The sequence below is a fragment of the Miniopterus natalensis genome, chromosome 2 (assembly GCF_054644295.1).
Source record: "Miniopterus natalensis isolate mMinNat1 chromosome 2, mMinNat1.hap1, whole genome shotgun sequence".
In the NCBI taxonomy this organism is placed as follows: domain Eukaryota; kingdom Metazoa; phylum Chordata; class Mammalia; order Chiroptera; family Miniopteridae; genus Miniopterus; species Miniopterus natalensis.
In genome coordinates, this window is record NC_142082.1 from 143,178,866 (window position 1) to 143,196,167 (window position 17,302).

At 48.7% G+C, this 17,302-nt stretch overlaps 2 protein-coding genes and 1 pseudogene across 3 annotated transcripts in view; 2 read left to right on the forward strand and 1 right to left on the reverse strand.

Moving 5' to 3' along the window:
- Positions 1-418: 418 nt before the first annotated feature.
- LOC107528110 (E3 ubiquitin-protein ligase makorin-1 pseudogene) lies at positions 419-3,414 on the reverse strand (annotated as a pseudogene).
- Positions 3,415-8,807: 5,393 nt separating this feature from the next.
- RHEBL1 (RHEB like 1) lies at positions 8,808-11,845 on the forward strand. Of its 2 annotated transcripts, XM_016201070.2 has the most exons (8): positions 8,808-9,020; positions 9,617-9,688; positions 10,035-10,102; positions 10,377-10,459; positions 10,549-10,605; positions 10,806-10,853; positions 11,194-11,275; positions 11,429-11,845. In XM_016201070.2, the coding sequence occupies exons 1-8, from the start codon at positions 8,969-8,971 to the stop codon at positions 11,516-11,518; spliced, it is 552 nt and encodes a 183-aa protein (XP_016056556.1). In that variant the 5' UTR covers positions 8,808-8,968; the 3' UTR covers positions 11,519-11,845. The 2 variants fall into 2 exon arrangements, with proteins under 2 accessions (XP_016056556.1, XP_087670053.1); XM_087813927.1 differs by lacking the exon at positions 11,429-11,845 and having other exon boundaries at positions 11,194-11,392.
- Positions 11,846-15,523: 3,678 nt separating this feature from the next.
- Positions 15,524-17,302, forward strand: part of KMT2D (lysine methyltransferase 2D) — a 39,599-nt gene continuing 37,820 nt past the window's right edge. Inside the window, exon 1 of the mRNA XM_087814684.1 lies at positions 15,524-16,062. The gene's annotated coding sequence lies outside the window, so the exon portion shown is untranslated. The remainder of the gene's footprint in view (positions 16,063-17,302) is intronic.

Here is a 17,302-nt window from a genome sequence, read left to right on the forward strand (position 1 = left end):
TTAGCTTGGAGGAGTAGTCTGTTCAATTTCAAGTTTTAAGAAGATCCCTTTAATTTTTTCAGAGTGAAATTCATAGTGTAATAAACCAAAATTCAAGGCATTTTAATTTTATGTATCTCTTACAAGATCATAAAAAGTGTTTTAAGAATGAAGTAATTTGTGGATATTATATTTTGAAAAAAATTTTTTTCATGTTACAAAAAACTAACTTTAAGGTTTATTTTTGTAATTTTTTAACCAGAGAAAACAACATACTCCTTGGGGGAAGGGGGGGAGTGAGAAGACAGACCCTGGGTAGAAGTATTAGGACAGCACCTGAGTTGCTAGGCCTGCCTAGGAGACACGGGCACTGCCACACCACCACAGGGACAGCCGCTGCCTGGCTTCACATGCCATGCAAAGCTGCTATGGATCCAAGTCATAAGTCTTCCAGCTCAGCCTGAAAAAAGTCCCATTCATCAGTAGAGTCTGTCGTCTGGTCGTCCCTACCTGCAGCAAAAAGCATGAGCAGGATCTTGCCCAGCTCAAACGGGACAACCTCCTCTTCATCATTGTCAAAGAACTTGCTGTTCTCTGTCTCCTCAGTGAGCTCCCAGAAGTGGTTCCTTCATTGGGCCCGGCATCTGCTTGATGTTCCTGCTCTCTGTCTCTGTGGCTCCTCTCTACGGCCGTGAGGGTACCACGCTTGTAAAAACGGTTCCCTCCAAATGGGCAGCTCTCACGTCCTTCATCAAAATACCTGCAGGCCTTGTTGCTCATTTCCTCCTTGTATTTCTGAATGAGCTTCCGCTTCTCTCCTTTCGCCTCCACCCAGTACTCACTTGGAATGACAAAGTTACATGGGATCAGGCCTTCTGGGCAGGGCTTTATGATCTCTCAGACAGCTTAGCACTCCTCCACTTGAGCATGCACTTGAGACAGTAGGTGTGGCTGCAGTTGCAGAGGATCCCGAAGCGGTGCTCACTGGGGTTGGCTTTCTCAGATACAAGCTCCACGCAGATCCCGCACACTTTGTCCTTACCGCGCTGGGCCGCAAATGAGAGCTCCATGTCCTCATGGGCCTCAATGCAAGACTTTATGTGCTGTGATCTCTGGGCAGCCCGCACATGTCACAGGGATCTCCATGGAGATCCAAGCGGTTCTCCCCATAGCCACACTCGCCAACCGCAGCATAGGGGCAGAGCTGCTTCTTGGTCTCCAAGAAGCTGTGGGCTCTTTCTCTGTCTCTTTCTTGGTCACTGAGCCCTGCAGGGGCGCTTCAGTGCAAGAAGCGGCAGCACAGCCACAGTAGGGCTGCCCGGGAACAAACTCAATGACGTTCGCCCGGTCTTCTGAACCTGCTCCTACAGTTGCAAAGTTTCAGTTTCTTGACTCAGCTTCGCCCCTATTCATTTCAGCAATCAGCCCGACTACTGATGAGAGACTTGAGGAGGCAGCAAGGGGTGGTTTTGCAGTTAGATCTGTAGCAGTTGCTTCTTCCTGTTTCAGTGGTTTACTGTGTTTGTATAAGGCTGGTTTTAGGAGGGAAGACAGGGTGGGTATCCTTGATGCCACATGGAAGGCGCCAAAGGGTCCTAGAATCTGAAATTTCGTTTTAATTAGATGTCGTAGTTATCTCATCCCATTTCTTTTTAGTTGGGTCTTTTAGACTAACTCACATAGGCCCTTTTCTCACCCAATATACTCCCTTCCTCTTTACTACCACCCAAATGATAAATGTGATTTGTTATCAGTTTAAAAAATGGTCCCTCCTCTCAATTGTGAAAACGATATGGCCTTAAAGAGGGGCTATGGTTAGGGCATACAACTTTTACTTTATAACAGGTTCTTATAGCATAAAAAAAAAAAGATTCTTTTAACTGCTGAGTGGAGAATGGATTAGAAGGGAGTTAGTGGGTGCAAGGAGGAGAGCAGGCAAAAAGGGTAATGCAGTAGTGCAGGTAAGAGATGATGTTGGCTGATGTAAAGAGGTGATGGTGAGATGGAAAAAAAGGACACTTTCAGGCCTTGGTTTGGTGGCTTAATTAGTTGGATCGTCACCCCATGCACCGAAAGGTTGTAGGTTTGGTTACTTAGTTGAGGGTTAGATTCCCAGTTAGGGCATGCATGGGGGCAGCCAACCAATGGTTCTCTCTCTTCCTCTCTCTCTAAAACTCAATTAAAAAACACACACATATCCTCGGGTGAGGATTATGAAAAAAAAGAAAGAAAGAATTTCAGAAAACATTTATATTTGTGGGCTTGAAAGGACATGGTGGTGATTGAAAGAAGGAGGAAATAAAGAGTAAGTACAAGGAGAAAAAGATTTCTTTCATCTTTACCTAGTTGATGATAATCTAAAATGAAAGAGTAATTGATCAGCTAATATCAGTCTATTAATCCCAAGTGGAATGTGGCAAATGGTCAATTCAGTCCATCAGAATTGTTACCATGTGCCCAGAGTTATCTTGGGGAAGGAGATGCCTAACATGGTCACTGGTGGGGCAGGTTCTTCAGGCCTGGCTGAAATACCCCACAGAGACAGTCCTCTCCTTTCATCCTGAATTTACGCTCATTAGGCAACAAGCTGGTACCTCCTGGAAAAAGGAAAGCCCTAGACAGAGACCGCAGGCATCCTGGGTGATGGAAGAGGAAGCAACGGATAGATACATTGGCATGGTGGGACCCAGATCAGGAGCTCATGCGTTATGGTGAGGCTTTCCTAGCACATGAGCATTTGGAGGTGTTATGAACCAGTCCAGTTCCCAAGTTGGCTACACTGAATGTTCTTCCCAGAATCATCATTCTCAGCGGTGTCAAGGATGGGGCCATACCATCTGCCTTCTTCTGAGCATATCTCTCTGGCCAAATTGTGAATTCACTTTTAAAATAGCAATGATAATTATTATGATGGCTTCAATTTAATGAGTACCAACTGTTTCTTAATAGAGTGATAGGGATATCACTTACATGATCTCATTTACTTTTCACAACAGTTGTGCAAAATAAGCACTTGATTCCAGAAGGATTTAAGTGGGTCACAAGTGGGGCTTGGGGCATGGGTTCCGAGGCTATGCAGTCAGAAACAGTGCCTCAAATTACAGAACCAAGACAGTCAGGGAACTTTGGCAACTGTCACTAAACACCAGACACTGCAGGCCCTAGCCCGGTAGCTCATTTGTTAGTGTCATCCTGATGCAACAAGGTTGTGGGTTTGATCCCCAGTCAGGGCGCATACAAGAATCAACCAATCAATGCATAAATAAGTGGAAAAACAAGTCAGTGTTTCTTTCTCTTTACCTTTTCCTCTCTCTCTAAAATTAAGAAATTAATTTAAAAAAATACACCAGACACTGCAATTTGTAGTCCCATTCCCTGACACTGGATGCTGGAAGGCACTGCTGCCACCTGCCACAGTCCAGCCTGGAACTCCATCTTTCTGCTGGCAGCCAGAAAGAAGGGCAAACATCTACCTTGTTGTTCTAACCATTTCAGAGAAGAGAAACTGAGGCACAGAGTAGTTAAGTAGTCTGCCTGAGATCACATATTGAATAATCCAGGATTTGAAACCAGGCCTGGTTAATTGCAAAGTCCATGTTCTTCCCACTATGTTTTGCTGCTGTGATGCACTTAACTTTTCCAGTCTGGCCCTGGCCCAGTGGCTTAGCTGGTTAGAGCGTCCTCCTGTTAAGCCAAGGTTTCGGGTTTGATCCCCGGTCAGGTCACATACAACAATCAACCAATGGATGGATAAATAAGTGGAACAACAAATCGGTGTTTCTCTCTCTCCTTTCTTCTCTCTCCCCCCTCTCTCAAAATCAATAAATAGCTCTGGCCGGTTTGGCTCAGTGGTTAGAGCGTCAGCCTGTGGACTGAAGGGTCCTGGGTTCGATTCCGGTCAGGAGCACGTACCTTGGTTGCAGGAAAGATTCCTAGCCCTGGTCGGGGTGCATGAGGGAGGCAACCAATCAGTGTGTCTTTCACACATGGATGTTTCTCTCTCTCTCTCTCTCTCTCTCTTCCTCTCCACTCTCTCTGAAAAGCAATGGAAAAAATATCCTTGGGTGGGGGTTAAAGAATAATAAAATCAAATCAAATCAACAAAAACATATCCTCAGGTGAGGATTTAAAATATAATAATAACTTTTCCAGGCTGCAATTTCCCAGCCTGTATTCTGGAGAAGTTGTGCTACATCAGCATTAGTGATTCTCAAAGGGTAGTCCCTAGACTAGCAACCTCAATATCACCTGGAAACCTGTTTAAAATGCATATTCTTAGATCCTGCTCAGACCTACTGAATCAAAAACTTCAGTGTAAGGCCCAGCAATCTTTATATGAACAAATCCTCCAGGTGACTCTGATGTGTCTTCAAGTTTGAAGATCACTATACAATTGATCACCAAGATCCTCCAGTTCTGATAAGTTATAATTTAATTATTTTGTAAGTTGCTGGTTGTGGTCCCTGGATTGAGCAAGGTCCCCTGAGAGGAGCTAAGTAATTCCCATATTCCTAAAATGGGTTGGTGTTTATCATATTACATGCTAACAGAAGTCAAGAGAAGGTGTAGGAGTAAGGGGAGAAGCAAACATATGGAATACACAAGAAGATGCCTGTATGTGTATCCTGGTTATTTTTCTGTGGCATGCTTAGAAACACAATCCTTAATTGACCCATTGACATGTGAACATCTGAGAAGTGCCCCAAAGTCCACATGTGAAAAATAAATGCATTAATTCAATTCTTTCCCCATTCCCCCACTAAAAAATTTGTTTTCTCCCCATGTCCTCTAATTCTATAAATGATCTTGCCACCTTTCTTCATTTTTTTACACGTTTTTATTGATTTCAGAGAGAGGAAGGGAGAGGGAGAGAGAGAGTAACATCAGTGATGAGAGAGTCATTGATCAGCTACCTCGAGCCCGCAACCAGGGCACGTGCCCTCACCAGGAACTGAACCCCGATTGCCTGGATCCTAGGTCGACACTCAACCGCAGAGCCACGCCCGGCCAGGCTCTTTCTTCATTTTATCACCTTTAATCAGGTCATCAATTTCATAACTTCTCTCTGGGGTACCTTTGCTTTTTCTTTTTTTAAAAAAAACATGTTTTACTGATTTCAGAGAGAGGAAAGGAGAGGGAGAGAGATAGAAACATCAATGATAAGCCCGGCCGGGAGTGGCTCAGTGGTTCAGCATTGACCTAGGATCTAGGAGATCCTAGGAGATCCAGGAGATCCAGGAGATTCTTGGTCAGGGCACATGCCTGGGTTGCCGGCTCGATCCCCAGTCAGAGGCATGCAGGAGACAGCTGATCAATGACTCTCTCTTCATTGATGTTTCTCTCTCTTTCTCTCTCCCTCTTCCTTTCTCTCTCTGAAATCAACAAAGATATTTTTTTTTTTTAAAAAAAAGAAACAACAATGATGAGATAGCCTGGCCATGTGGCTCAGTGGTTGAGCATCGACCTAGGATCCAGGAGACTGAGGTTCGATTCTTGGTCAGGGCCCATGCCCAGGTTGTGGGCTCAATCCCCAGTAGGGGGTGTGCAGGAGGCAGCTGGTCAATGATTCTCTCATCACTGATGTTTCTATCTCTCTCTCCCTTTCCCTTCCTCTCTCTGAAATCAATAAAGATATATTAAAACAAACAAACAAGCAAAAACCATGAGAAAGAATCAGCCACCTCCTGCTCACCCTGAGACTGGGAATTGAACCCTGACCTCCCGGTTCATAGGTTGACACTCAACGGCTGAGCCTCAATGGATGAGCCACACCAGCCTGGATGGAGTACCCTTTGTATGAGTCCTCACCATCCTCTCTGTTACTACCCTGGTCCAGGCCCTCATCTCTCCCCTCATGGGTATTGGCTTCATAACAAGGCTTGCTGCTTCCCTCTCTCTGTACATCCTGCTCCACAAGGCCACCAGTGTGATCCTTACAAAGCACAGCTCTCCTCACGGTACTGTCCTCCCCACGAAACCCCCAAGAGGAAACAGCAAAGGTTCCATTGCTTATTGCAGTGCTTTCCAAACTTTGCATTTCCATGATTATGTCCATGGTCCCTTTCCACCCATGTAATTATTTAATATATTTCTCTAGTTCAACTGATTTTTAAAAAAATACATATTATTGATTTCAGAGAGAGGAAGGGAGAGGGAGAGAGAGATAGAAACATCAATGATGAGAGTCATTGATCGGCTGCCTCCTGCACACCCCCTGCTGGGGATTGAGCCCACAACATGGGTATGTGCCCTGACTGGGAATCGAACTGCAATATCTTGGATGATAGGCTCATGCTCAACCACTGAGGCATGCTGGCCGGGCAGCTACTATGTCATTCATAGTTTCCATTCACAGTTTTCATTTCTTTTCTTATGCTGTTGAGGATCTTTATGATCAGTATTCTGAACTCTATATCTGATAGATTGCTTATGTCCATTTCATTTAGCTCTCCTTCTGGAGAATTCTTTTGTTCTTTCATTTAGGGCTTGTTTCATCTGCCCATTTTGGCTGCCTGTTTGGATTTGTTTGTATGTATTAGGTAGATCTGCTAGGACTCCTAGTTTTTTGGATGGGCTCTGGTGCAGGCCAATGTCAGATGCTCTTTGTGACTGGCCTAGAGTACCCTGTTTGAAGGTTACCGCACTCCACAGCTTGTGGTTCCCTCTGCTGGGGCTGGGTGTGTTTGGAAAGGAAAAGATGCACACCAAGGTCTGCTTTCCAAACCCTGGGTCCAGAAGTAAATCAGGCAAAGACTCAAAGCACCCAGAGTCTGTTAGTCTCTTAATGAGCTTCAGGCTGTAGAAACTTCACAGGGTGGGGCCGGAGGTTTTCCAACAGGATGGGGCAATTGCTCTCCCCCCCCCCCCCCCCCAGCAAAAGCTGCTTGAACTGTAAATATCTGCCTGAGAAAGATTTCCTCTGCGTTATGGAGGAATGACTCCACACAGGAATCCAGATGGCTGCCCTCTGAGCTCTATTTCCCCAGCCAGCATCCCTGGATTCTCTTCACACATCTCTAGTCCACTATGCCCTTCTGCTGGAGCCTGAGGTGAATGGCTGCACATGAAACTTTGTGCATTGGCCCTCTAAGAGGGTACCTGCATGTCCACCCATCTCTCTCTGACAGATAGAAACCCTGCTGCTTTTTGCAGCCAGATGTCATGTAGGCACCTTTCTCAGTTCTGGTGCTCTGGTCTGGGAAGCCCAGCTTGGGGTTTAGACCTCAGAGTTCTCAGTGGGAACCACCCACAGCTGAGAGATCCCTCTGGAACTTCTGCTGCTGCCTATGGGAACCCAGCCAGCCCTCTAACCCCTCCACACTTCCTGCCAGTCTCTATGTGGTCTCCACTTTTCATCCTTGGTTATGAGGGTGCTCTCCAGCTAGTCTTCAGTTGCAATTGATTATTCAGGATGGTTTTTCTATATTTTAGTTGTAATTCCAGTTTTGTCTTGGAAGAATGTTAGTGTAGCTCCCACTCAATCCGCCACTATCTTAGAATCCCCCCTGAATCCAGATCTTTGTTCCATCTTACAGTGTTTAAGACCCAAACGGGTATCAGGCCCAATTATCCAACATAAAATTGCAGATCTGCAAGGAACTTCCTTTACCCAGTAGAAAAGGTATTTGGGTCCCTTTTGGAGGCCAGATCAAGAAGTGGCTCTTTGAAACAGCTTTCATAGATCTGAGTTTAAACAGGCCCCCCTTTAAGAAGAAGCATCACTCGTCTAAAATGGTCATTTTTCTTCTTCTTCTTTTTTCCATTGCTTTTCAGAGAGTGGAAGAGGGGGAGAGAGAGAGACAGAAGGGGGAGAGAGAGAGAGAGAGAGAGAGAGAGAGAGAGAGAAACATCAATGTGAGAGAGACACATTGATTGGTCGCCTCCTGCACTCACCAGGACCAGGGCCACTCAATCTGCCGCTATCTTGGAATCCCTCCTGAATCCATCGATTGAGGATCGATTCTAGGCAACTCAGATACGTGCCCTTGGCTGGAATCAAACCATGGACCCTTCAGTCCCTGGGCCAACTTTCTGACCACTGAACCACATTGGCCTGGGCTTAAAATGGTCATTTCTTATTACTGCCTTTTACAGCACTTAATACTATCTAATATTTCCTTGTTTATATGTTTGTCTCTTCCCAACTAGGTTTTAAGTTTCGTGAGCACAGAGACCTTGCTTGTCATGTTCATCACTCTATCCCCAGTTAGAGCAATACCCCGCACATCTAGTATACATTTAATAACTATTTGTTGAATAAATAAATGTTGATTATGTTGATGATGACAACAAAACCTCAAACAACCTGGCCACAAATTCTAACAATTTTCCCAAGAATAATAATTGTAGTTCCGAAGTTAGATCCTGGAAGACAGTGGAAACCTGACAAAAGATCTGGGGCTGAAGGCTGGGGGAAGTGGAGGGAATATATTAGAACTTTGGCCTTTTTTCTCTACCCAAGGACTCCAGAGACCTTGCAAAGGGAGGCCTAGAATCTTTTCCAGGCTAGCCATAATGGGTATTTTCTTTCCTCGATTCTTTGCAGCTTCTTTTGCTAGGTTGCAAATGCGCAAACACCTCTAGGACGCCGGGTTCTTTCTGTTTCTTTATGAATGAATCGGCTCCAGTCTGCGCACGCGCAGCTCCTGATACTCCCGCTACACGTGAGGCCCACCCTTTCCTCCCGCTGGTGGCCCCACCCTAATCTTTTCTAATAGACCAATGGCGAACGAGCTGGGGGGCGGAGCCCGGTGCGGCGCGGCACGGTGCTTCTCCCCGGCGCCGCTCCCTCACTTGAGTCTTGCTGTGTTGTGATCACGTGGCGAGCTCCGGGCGCGGCGCTTGTTTTGGTTTCTCTCTAGCTTGCCCCTTGCACCTTCGGGTGAGCGCTTTTCTGTGCCAGTTGCTGCACCTGTCTATCCTGTGACCTCCTCTTCTTAGGGCTTTCTCAGCCCGCAGGTCTGCACGCCCCTCGGGGCCGGCTCCTGCCATGCCGCTGGTCCGCTATCGGAAGGTGGTCATCCTCGGGTACCGCTCCGTAGGTGAGTCTCCGCCCTGGGTAGCGCATGGACGCACCGCGGCTTTGTGGCCAGAGGAGGCGCGCTGCCGCGGGAACGCGACCCGGGGAGGAATGGTGGCATCGTTAGAATGGAGATGCAGAGGGGATTGAAAGGATGTTGGAGGAGAGCCTGGGGTGGCGGTGGTGTGTGGAGGGCTGCAGGCAGCGGAATATGTGAGGGTAAATGTGGACTTGGCTGTAGGAACATCAAGGTGGTCTCCAGTGTTAGTCTTGGGGGTAGGGGTGGGGTCAGCGTTTGATGACAGGACTCGGTCTGTGCGGGGCAAGTCGCCGGTGTCTGGGTGCGGGACAGACTTGATCTCGGATCTTCCCAGAGGTGGGGTGGGGAAAGGAGGGGAGAAAGGTTTCCTGCGGGGCTCCTGAATGCATCCGGTGGCCAAGGTACAGAGACCCAGGGTGAAAAGAGGGTGAGGGTAGGCTAAGGGAAAGTATTGCATGGGGTACTCACAGGCTAGGGTGCTAATTTGGGCTCCCCTTTACTCCTGGGGACAGCCCAAAAGGACAGAGGGTGTGAATATGGATAGCTGATTTGGGTACACCTACCACTGCTTTCCACAGGGAAGACATCTTTGGCACATCAATTTGTGGAGGGCGAGTTCTTGGAAGGCTATGATCCTACAGTAGAGAATAGTGAGTGGACTTCTCCCTAGGGGTGGGTCAGGGAGGGCTTGGGTGCCCCACCCAGCTCCATAAGGCTAGATTTTCCAAGGAGTGCTTTAATCAAATGATTTAATTAAACATTAAATCTGATCTCTTCTCTAGCAATCCTGTCCTATGCATGGAGCTAGAGTGTGGATTTTGCAAGATACTGAGTCCAGGATGGTAGAGACAATAACTACCTTAACATTGCCTCTCCAGTTTCCTGGTGGGCTCCCTGGACCTTGTCCATCTGTCTTACCCAGGGTTAAGAATGTGCGGGGGATCACGTTGCTAGCCCTACAAATCACCTCACAGTCAAGTTTTCTTTTCTTTACAGCTTACAGCAAGATAGTGACTCTTGGCAAAGATGAGTTTCACCTACACCTGGTGGACACAGCAGGGCAGGTACTAATTTGGGGTAGGGTATCTAAATGTGGCAGTTCAGTCCTGGGAGATGAAATCTGGTAGCCTCTGTGGCTTATCTGTAAAGTAGTATTCAAAGAAAAGCATTTTAGCAATAGTAGTGTGTGGCACTCATTGGAGCTACTCAATAAATATTTGTTGAATAAAAGTGACTGGAATAGGGAGTGCCCCAGGGAGGGTATCCAGGATGCAGCCTACCAACCTTTGTTATCTGAATATTATGGGTCGAGGTATTGATGTTTCTATTTCTTGTCAGGATGAGTACAGCATTCTGCCCTATTCATTCATCATTGGGGTCCATGGATATGTGCTTGTGTATTCTGTCACCTCTCTGCATAGGTAAGTGACCAAGGGTGGGAGTGGGGGACTTGTGAGGATCTGAGGGCTGTCCCAGAATAAGGTTATAGCTCCATTTCTTGTGTTTAAAGCTTTCAAGTCATTGAGAGTCTGTACCAAAAGCTACATGAAGGCCATGGGAAAACCCGGTAAGTGGGCCTATGGGATAGAGACATAGTGTGGACACTACAGCCTGGGAGAGACAGCAGAGGGGAATACTGGTTTAAGTTAGAGGAGGCTGGGACATAGATCCTGTCTGGTCTAATGAGTTGTCCAGCCCTGATGTGAAGGAGGTTGGGGTCCATGGGCAGTTGGAGGGGATCCTGTAGTAACTGTTGTTTCCTCACAGGCTGCCAGTGGTGCTAGTGGGGAACAAGGCAGATCTCTCTCCAGACAGGTATGGAAATCTTCCGCTCAAGATGAAGGAAAGTGAGCTGGGCTAGGAATCAGTCAGGCTCTAGTCCTGGTTCTACCACTGACTTGAACAAGTTATCTCACCTCTTTTTGTTTCTAATTTGAAGGTTAAGACAAGATAACCCTTCTGTTGCAAAAGCTATAATTTCATATTTCAAGCCTCAGTTCCAGGCTTCTTTGTTTTACTTATATTTTCTCCTTCCCCAACACTCCTAAACCATGGAAGTACAATGGGTTAGAAGAAATCTAGATTCTCTAAAGATTTTGCAGTGAACATGGGGACATTGCTATCCTCCATATTCATGTCCCAAATATGCTTTTAGGGAGGTCCAGGCAATTGAAGGGAAGAAGCTGGCAGAGTCCTGGGGGGCAACATTCATGGAGTCATCTGCTCGAGAGAATCAGGTGCTGGGCCTGAAAATTAGGAAGATGGTGGGAGTGGCTGTGTTTTTCTTATGGAAGTGCTTGGTGGGGGGGGAGTGGGGCATTTACCAGAGAGCTGGGTGGTATTATTGGCGATGAACTGACTTTTTTGCCCTGAATCTCTATCTTGTGCAGCTGACTCAAGGCATCTTCACCAAAGTCATCCAGGAGATTGCTCGTGTGGAGAATTCCTACGGGCAAGAGCGCCGCTGCAGTCTCATGTGAGCCATCAAGCGGAGGGTAGCTGCCTTGATTCTTCCCCTGGCACTTGCCAGGCTCCAGTGGGGGAAGGTCCTCAGGACTTTACGGGTATGGTTGCCAGCTGTGTTCCTGGCCCTCTGGGCACACAGTATGGTACCCTCATGTTTGCACACTTTCCCCAGGCTCCAGTGGCCTGGTTGTCAATGTTTACAAAGGGGCAAGGATGTCTCATGGGCACTGGCCTCTGTTTTTGCTAAATGAATTCTTATAACCTGCAGGGTTGCGATATGAGTCCTGGGTATTGTTCATTCAGGACCCAGTCTCCTATGTAGGTTTCAGATGTTGGCTGGGTGAAGGGAGCTGGAGACTTCAGAAGTGGAACTGGTTCCCTGGGGTGACAATGTATATATGCAAATAAACTGAAAAATCTTTTTGTTGTTGACTTTCCTGTATGTGGGGAGAGCACAGGGCCAATATCTCCTTTTCCAAGGATAACTATGGCCTTTGGTGAGGAATCAGGGCTGATTTCTTTCCTCTTACCTTGTTCCTATTCCTTACTCCTCACTTATTCAGGACCATTACCCTAAGACTTACTGGTTCTCCCTATACTGGTACCAGTTGGCTGCCACTCCCATCCAAGTCTGTAGGCTCTCAAGAGCCCCTTAACTACAGAAACACTACCCTCTAGTGGCCAGCTGCCACATGCTGACCTAGCTTCTTTCCTGGGCCTTGGCATTTGCTGGAACTCAGAGAAGGTAGAATTGGGGGAAGAGGAAGGAAGCCCCTCATTCCTAATGATGTAAGAATTGAGAATGAGTATAGAGGCAGGGACTAAACTGCTGTGAAGATTTCATCTTTCTAAGAGAATTGAGTAAAGTAAGAAACAATGCCTCTAGTGTGTATCAGTCCCCTGCACTTGTACTCCCATGTCTTTCATTAAAATAGTGCCTTTCATTAAAATAGATTTTCTTTGCTACTTTCATACCTTTGGTGACCTTTTCATACCTTTCACACCTTTGGAGTTGTGCTCTCTTTCTTAGGTGTCAAGGCTATTTTTTTCTGCTCTTACTGGTCCACCACCTCAGTAGGAGGATGGATATATTTCCGGTAGGAAGGTTTGGTCCTATATGCCTCTAGTTTCTGTGCCCACTCCCCACTTCCCACCAGTCCTAAGGCCTAACTGGCCAAATACCTCCTCCAAGGAGTTACCTAAATGGTATCCTTCACAGGAGGCCATAGAGTTCTCCTGCTAGCTGGGGGAGACCGAGGTTTTCTTAGTTGGGGAGGATGGACAAAATCTAGGTGTGATTTTTAGCTGTGATCTTGCTAGTGCTTGGCTCAGGCTAGCTGGGCTTACAGTTGGGGATAATGGTTTGTCATGCTGGTTTTCAGAAGTCCTGCCAACTGCTTTTGCATCTCTGATCCAGAATCTAAAAAGAAATAAAGGCTGCTGGAAGCATACTCCAAAGAGCAATCTTAGTAGCTTAGGAGTCTCTTTAGGGTTGTCATAACCCTCTCTCTTTATATTAAATTAGGTCCTTTTGCACATCTCACCTGGAATAGTCATTATAGATACCTACCTCCCTGCTGCCACTTCTATTTGGTTTGTTATAGACTTGTGCCTGAGGTTTTCTAGAAGTGTATCAAGCAATCTCAAGGTCTGATAGCAGTAAAGAATAGTGGTGAATGGCTAGGTTGGAATAGTTACTCTTCCACTTAGATGTGTAATCTTGTGCACTTAACCTCTTTGAGCCTCCAACTCTCATTTATGAAGTATAGTAAACCTTCATAGAGTTGAGGTGAGAATTAAACTGAGGTGAAATATGAAATACTTAGCACAGTTTCTCATACATAATAAACCTTTAAGAAATGATAGCTATTTTGTTATTGGAGGTCTTTCTGGTAGAGTCTGCCTCCCTGCCCTTGGGTGCAGAGAGTAGGGAGGGGCCTTCCATTTTCAAACTTCATCTCTTGGTTTATTTATTCCACTATAGCTGGGACAGTTGTGGGATCACTGCTGGAATTTTTTGCTGAAATAGACCTGAATGGTCAGTTCAGGGCACATGATGTTAGTGTGTGGCTAGCACAGGACACTCCTAGTCCTAATCCCTCCTATGACTCTGGCCAGTAGGGATTTAAGTCTGCACTGTCCAATTTGGAAGCCACAAGTCACACATGGGTAAGTGTAATTTAGTATTAAAATAAAAAGTTCCTCAGTTGCACCACCTACATTTCAAAGTGCTCAATAGCTACATGTGGCCAGGTTATATTAGATAGTGTAGCTATAGTGCATATTAGATAGTGTAGCTATAGTGCATTTCCATCATTACAGAAAGTTTTATTGGATAGCACTATAAATAAAACCTTTCACACAGAACTGGCCCTGCACCCGATCTGCCTGCCTCTTCACATCTTCCTTGAAAAAAAAGATTATATACATATATCTCAATCCTAGGAAAAACATGGCCATTGGTTTAATCATGGCTCTACTCACTAGATGTGGTTCATTGGACAATTTTACCCGCAATCTCCTCATCAGTAATACAGACATAATCCATGTAATGCATAAGCAGGGTGAGGAATAACTAAGAATATATAAAGTATCTAGTACATAGTTAATTTGTCTCCTGACCACCCCTTTGGGTACAGCTAAGGCAGAAAAGGCATTTCATTCCTCAGCCAGAATTTTTTTGGTAGGAAACTGCAAGCAGAGTGGGATCTTGTCTAGAGTAACACTGCTCCAGCCAAGATCCAAGGTATAGACTCTCTGTTTACTAAAAGAGGGGACACAAGACCTGAAGATCCGGAGAGAAAGACGGGGTGAGAGCACCCGGGAAAGGAAGGGGAACTACATTTATGTTTTGATGGGGTCGGTGTGTGTGGTGATGGGGTGGGGGTGGGGTACTGACAGTCCATTTTCCTCACGAGGGGGTTTGAGTCAGAAGCAACGACTCATTCCGCTTTTCTTCGGAGCCCCTAACGTGGCAAGAACCCACCCTTTGCGGCGCCAGGCGCCGTGCCTCACTTTCTCCATTTGCGGACTCCAGTTCCCAGGATGCAGAGCAGCGGCCAATGTCCTGGCTCTTCTTCCATCCCCCTCCCAGGAAAGATTGCTTCTGGTCAATTCAAGGGGGCAGTTGGAGTTTCAGGGACCTATAACTCCAAGGGAACGTAATTAGCAAGTGGCCAGAGTCCTAGTTTCCCGAGCTGGGGGGTGAAGGAAGCCGTTCCACAGTCCGGGCGAAGAGGAGGGGGCCTTCATTCCCACGTGTCTGCTCAGCGGCCGGCCCGGCGCCGTGGGGGTTAACGCGTAGCGGAGGGATTCCGCAGCGTGTGCGTAGAACTGCAGAGTCACAGCCTTTCCTCCGAGAGGGCCGTATCCCTCCGCCGCTCCGCTCCAACACAAAATAGGGCCAATCTTCTCCTTTCTCCCCTTCTCGAGTGGGGTTCCCGAGGCAAAAGGCACCCCCCCGGGTCTTACACCGAAGGCTTCCTGAATCTCCACGACCGCTGCCGAGATCTCGGGCCAGGAAATAGACCCTTCGCAGGAACCACCCTACCGGCCGAACAGGAGGCGGAGGGGGGGAGGCGGAGCGGCGCCGCGCTGCACTACTTTCCTCTCCGGTTGCAAATGGCTGCCTCGTTCCCCACTTTCCGCTCAGTTTCCTGACCCCCGGGCGCCGGGAGCCGGGGTTGGGCCATGCACCTCTAGGCCCCCCGCGATCACAGCCAGCTGGGGGTCGAGGGAGTGCCGCGGATCAGAGCCGGCCAGGCCGGGGGCGGGGCAGCTCCGGAGGCCAGAGGGGAAGGGAGGCGAGCGCAGGGCCTGGAGCGGCCGGAGGAGAGCGGGCAGAGGGCTCGCACCGCCCGCCCCTTCCTCTTCCTCGCCCACCTACCCTCCTCCCTTCCCCGGGGGGAGCAGAAGGTGGGGGGCTCGAAGCCGCCGAGGGCGAGCGCTTGGGGTCGAGGAGCCCGGCGCTGGGTGTGTGTCAGGTTCAGCCCCGCGGCCCCGCCGTCTCCGCGTCGCCGTAGCTCTCGCGGCCCCGGGGCGCCGGCCCGGGCGGGGAGAGGGGCTCGGCGCTCCTGCGAGGGTCTCACGTTCCATCCGGGCCCGGCGCGGGGCGACGCGGCATTCCTTCCGGGCTGCTGGGGAGGCGCCTCGACGTTCCATCTGGAGAGCCTCGACGTTCTGCCCGAGCCCGGCGCGGGCGGCCGGGGCGCTGGCCCGGCCCTAGGACTGAGAGGCCGCCCGACGACGCGGATGCGGAGCCTGCTCGCCCAAGATCAAAGCCACCGGTGCTCTCTTTGTGTCCGTTCGGGATTCGCCGCCCTCGGGCTGTCCATGGAAACCTAAACTGCTGGAACCTGAAGCATAGAACCCCTCTTTGGCTTCTTGCTTTTTTTTGGAGGGGAGGGTGGCCACTCCGACCTGGATTTACCGTTCTTGGCCACCCTAAGCCCCCCCGTGCGGGGGGCAGCTGTGATCGCTCTGGCGGTTGGAGGTCGGGGAGCGGCCCGGGCTCTGGCCATGTTCTCGGATGAGGATTTCTGGATCGCCCTGTGAAGAGGTGAGTGAAGTCCGCCCGGCCAAGGCCCAGAAAGGGTTGGACTGGGGGCATAGCCAGATGGACTATCTTGGCCGGAGCTGGCCTTTAGGTTGGAGAAAGGGGTGCCAGGGCAGAGAAGGGTTCTTTTGGCAGGGTCTGTCAAGGGAACCTGAGCCAGTGGCTGGGGCAGAACTGAGGCCTGGTGTCTTGGGGTGTGCCTCTTTAAAGACTGGGGGTTCAGGGAACCACTGGAGTTTGGGATCCTGGCCAGATCGCCTCTCAGCCTGTTTATTTTTGTGTTGGGGGGAGCTCTTCTAAAGTAGGACCCAGGCCCTGATGCCAGCACCAATCCCCATTGGCTGCTTCTCCCTCAGGGTTCCTTGTGGGCCTTGGGAACAGAACAACTTGGGAGGGTGGGTAGGGTGCCACTGCCAGATTAGACTTACTGCCAGGTTGGACTTTAAGGTTGTTCTTGCCAATCGGGGCAGCCAGAGCAGTCTCTGGGAGAGTCAAGGAACCCTAGATCCTTCACCAGGCCTTATTTCACTGTGGACAGGGAAGAGTGTGTGGAAATTGACTAGTGTGAGGAAGGGGGTGGCTGGTGCAAGAAGAAGGTGGGGCAGGGGGCAGTCTTGCCTTGTTGTTCAACTTTAAACTACCCCTGCCTGGCAAAGTGACCGCAGCGAGGCCTAGTGCTGTCTTAGCCTGGTTTGCCTCCCCTCCTCTTGGGATGGACATAATCTCTAGGGGATTATAGAGGAGGCAGTTGAGATTTGCTCCCTGCAAATGTGGGCTGCAAAAAATGGCTTTTGTCTCCCACTTTCTCTGGGCTTGGTGTGGTGAGCTGGTTGCTCATAAGTCCTTGGCCAATCCTGCAGCCCCTCCCGACTTCTCCAACCCCTTTTGATCAGGGAATGTTAACTGACCCTCTGATCCTGTCCCAATCCTGCAGAATAGGGTAGCCTGTACCTCTTTGGAGGAGAAATGGCCTGATCAGAGCTGTTTCTGCAGAAGCTAGTGTTTCCAGCCCTGTCCGGAGGTGCAGGGTACAAGGGGTGTGCATGTGAGTGTAGGAAGAGTGCAGCATGAGCCTCACGCCTCTGGGCCCTGGGCTGGGACAGCCCCTCTCACAGCTGTCATGCTGCCCAGCAGGGATTTGGCTGGTGTGTTTTGCTCCCTCACTCCACCCCCTGAAACATACATACATGGGCTAGATCTCTTTGAGCCTTGTCTTGGGAAGGAGAAAATAGGGATTTTGCCC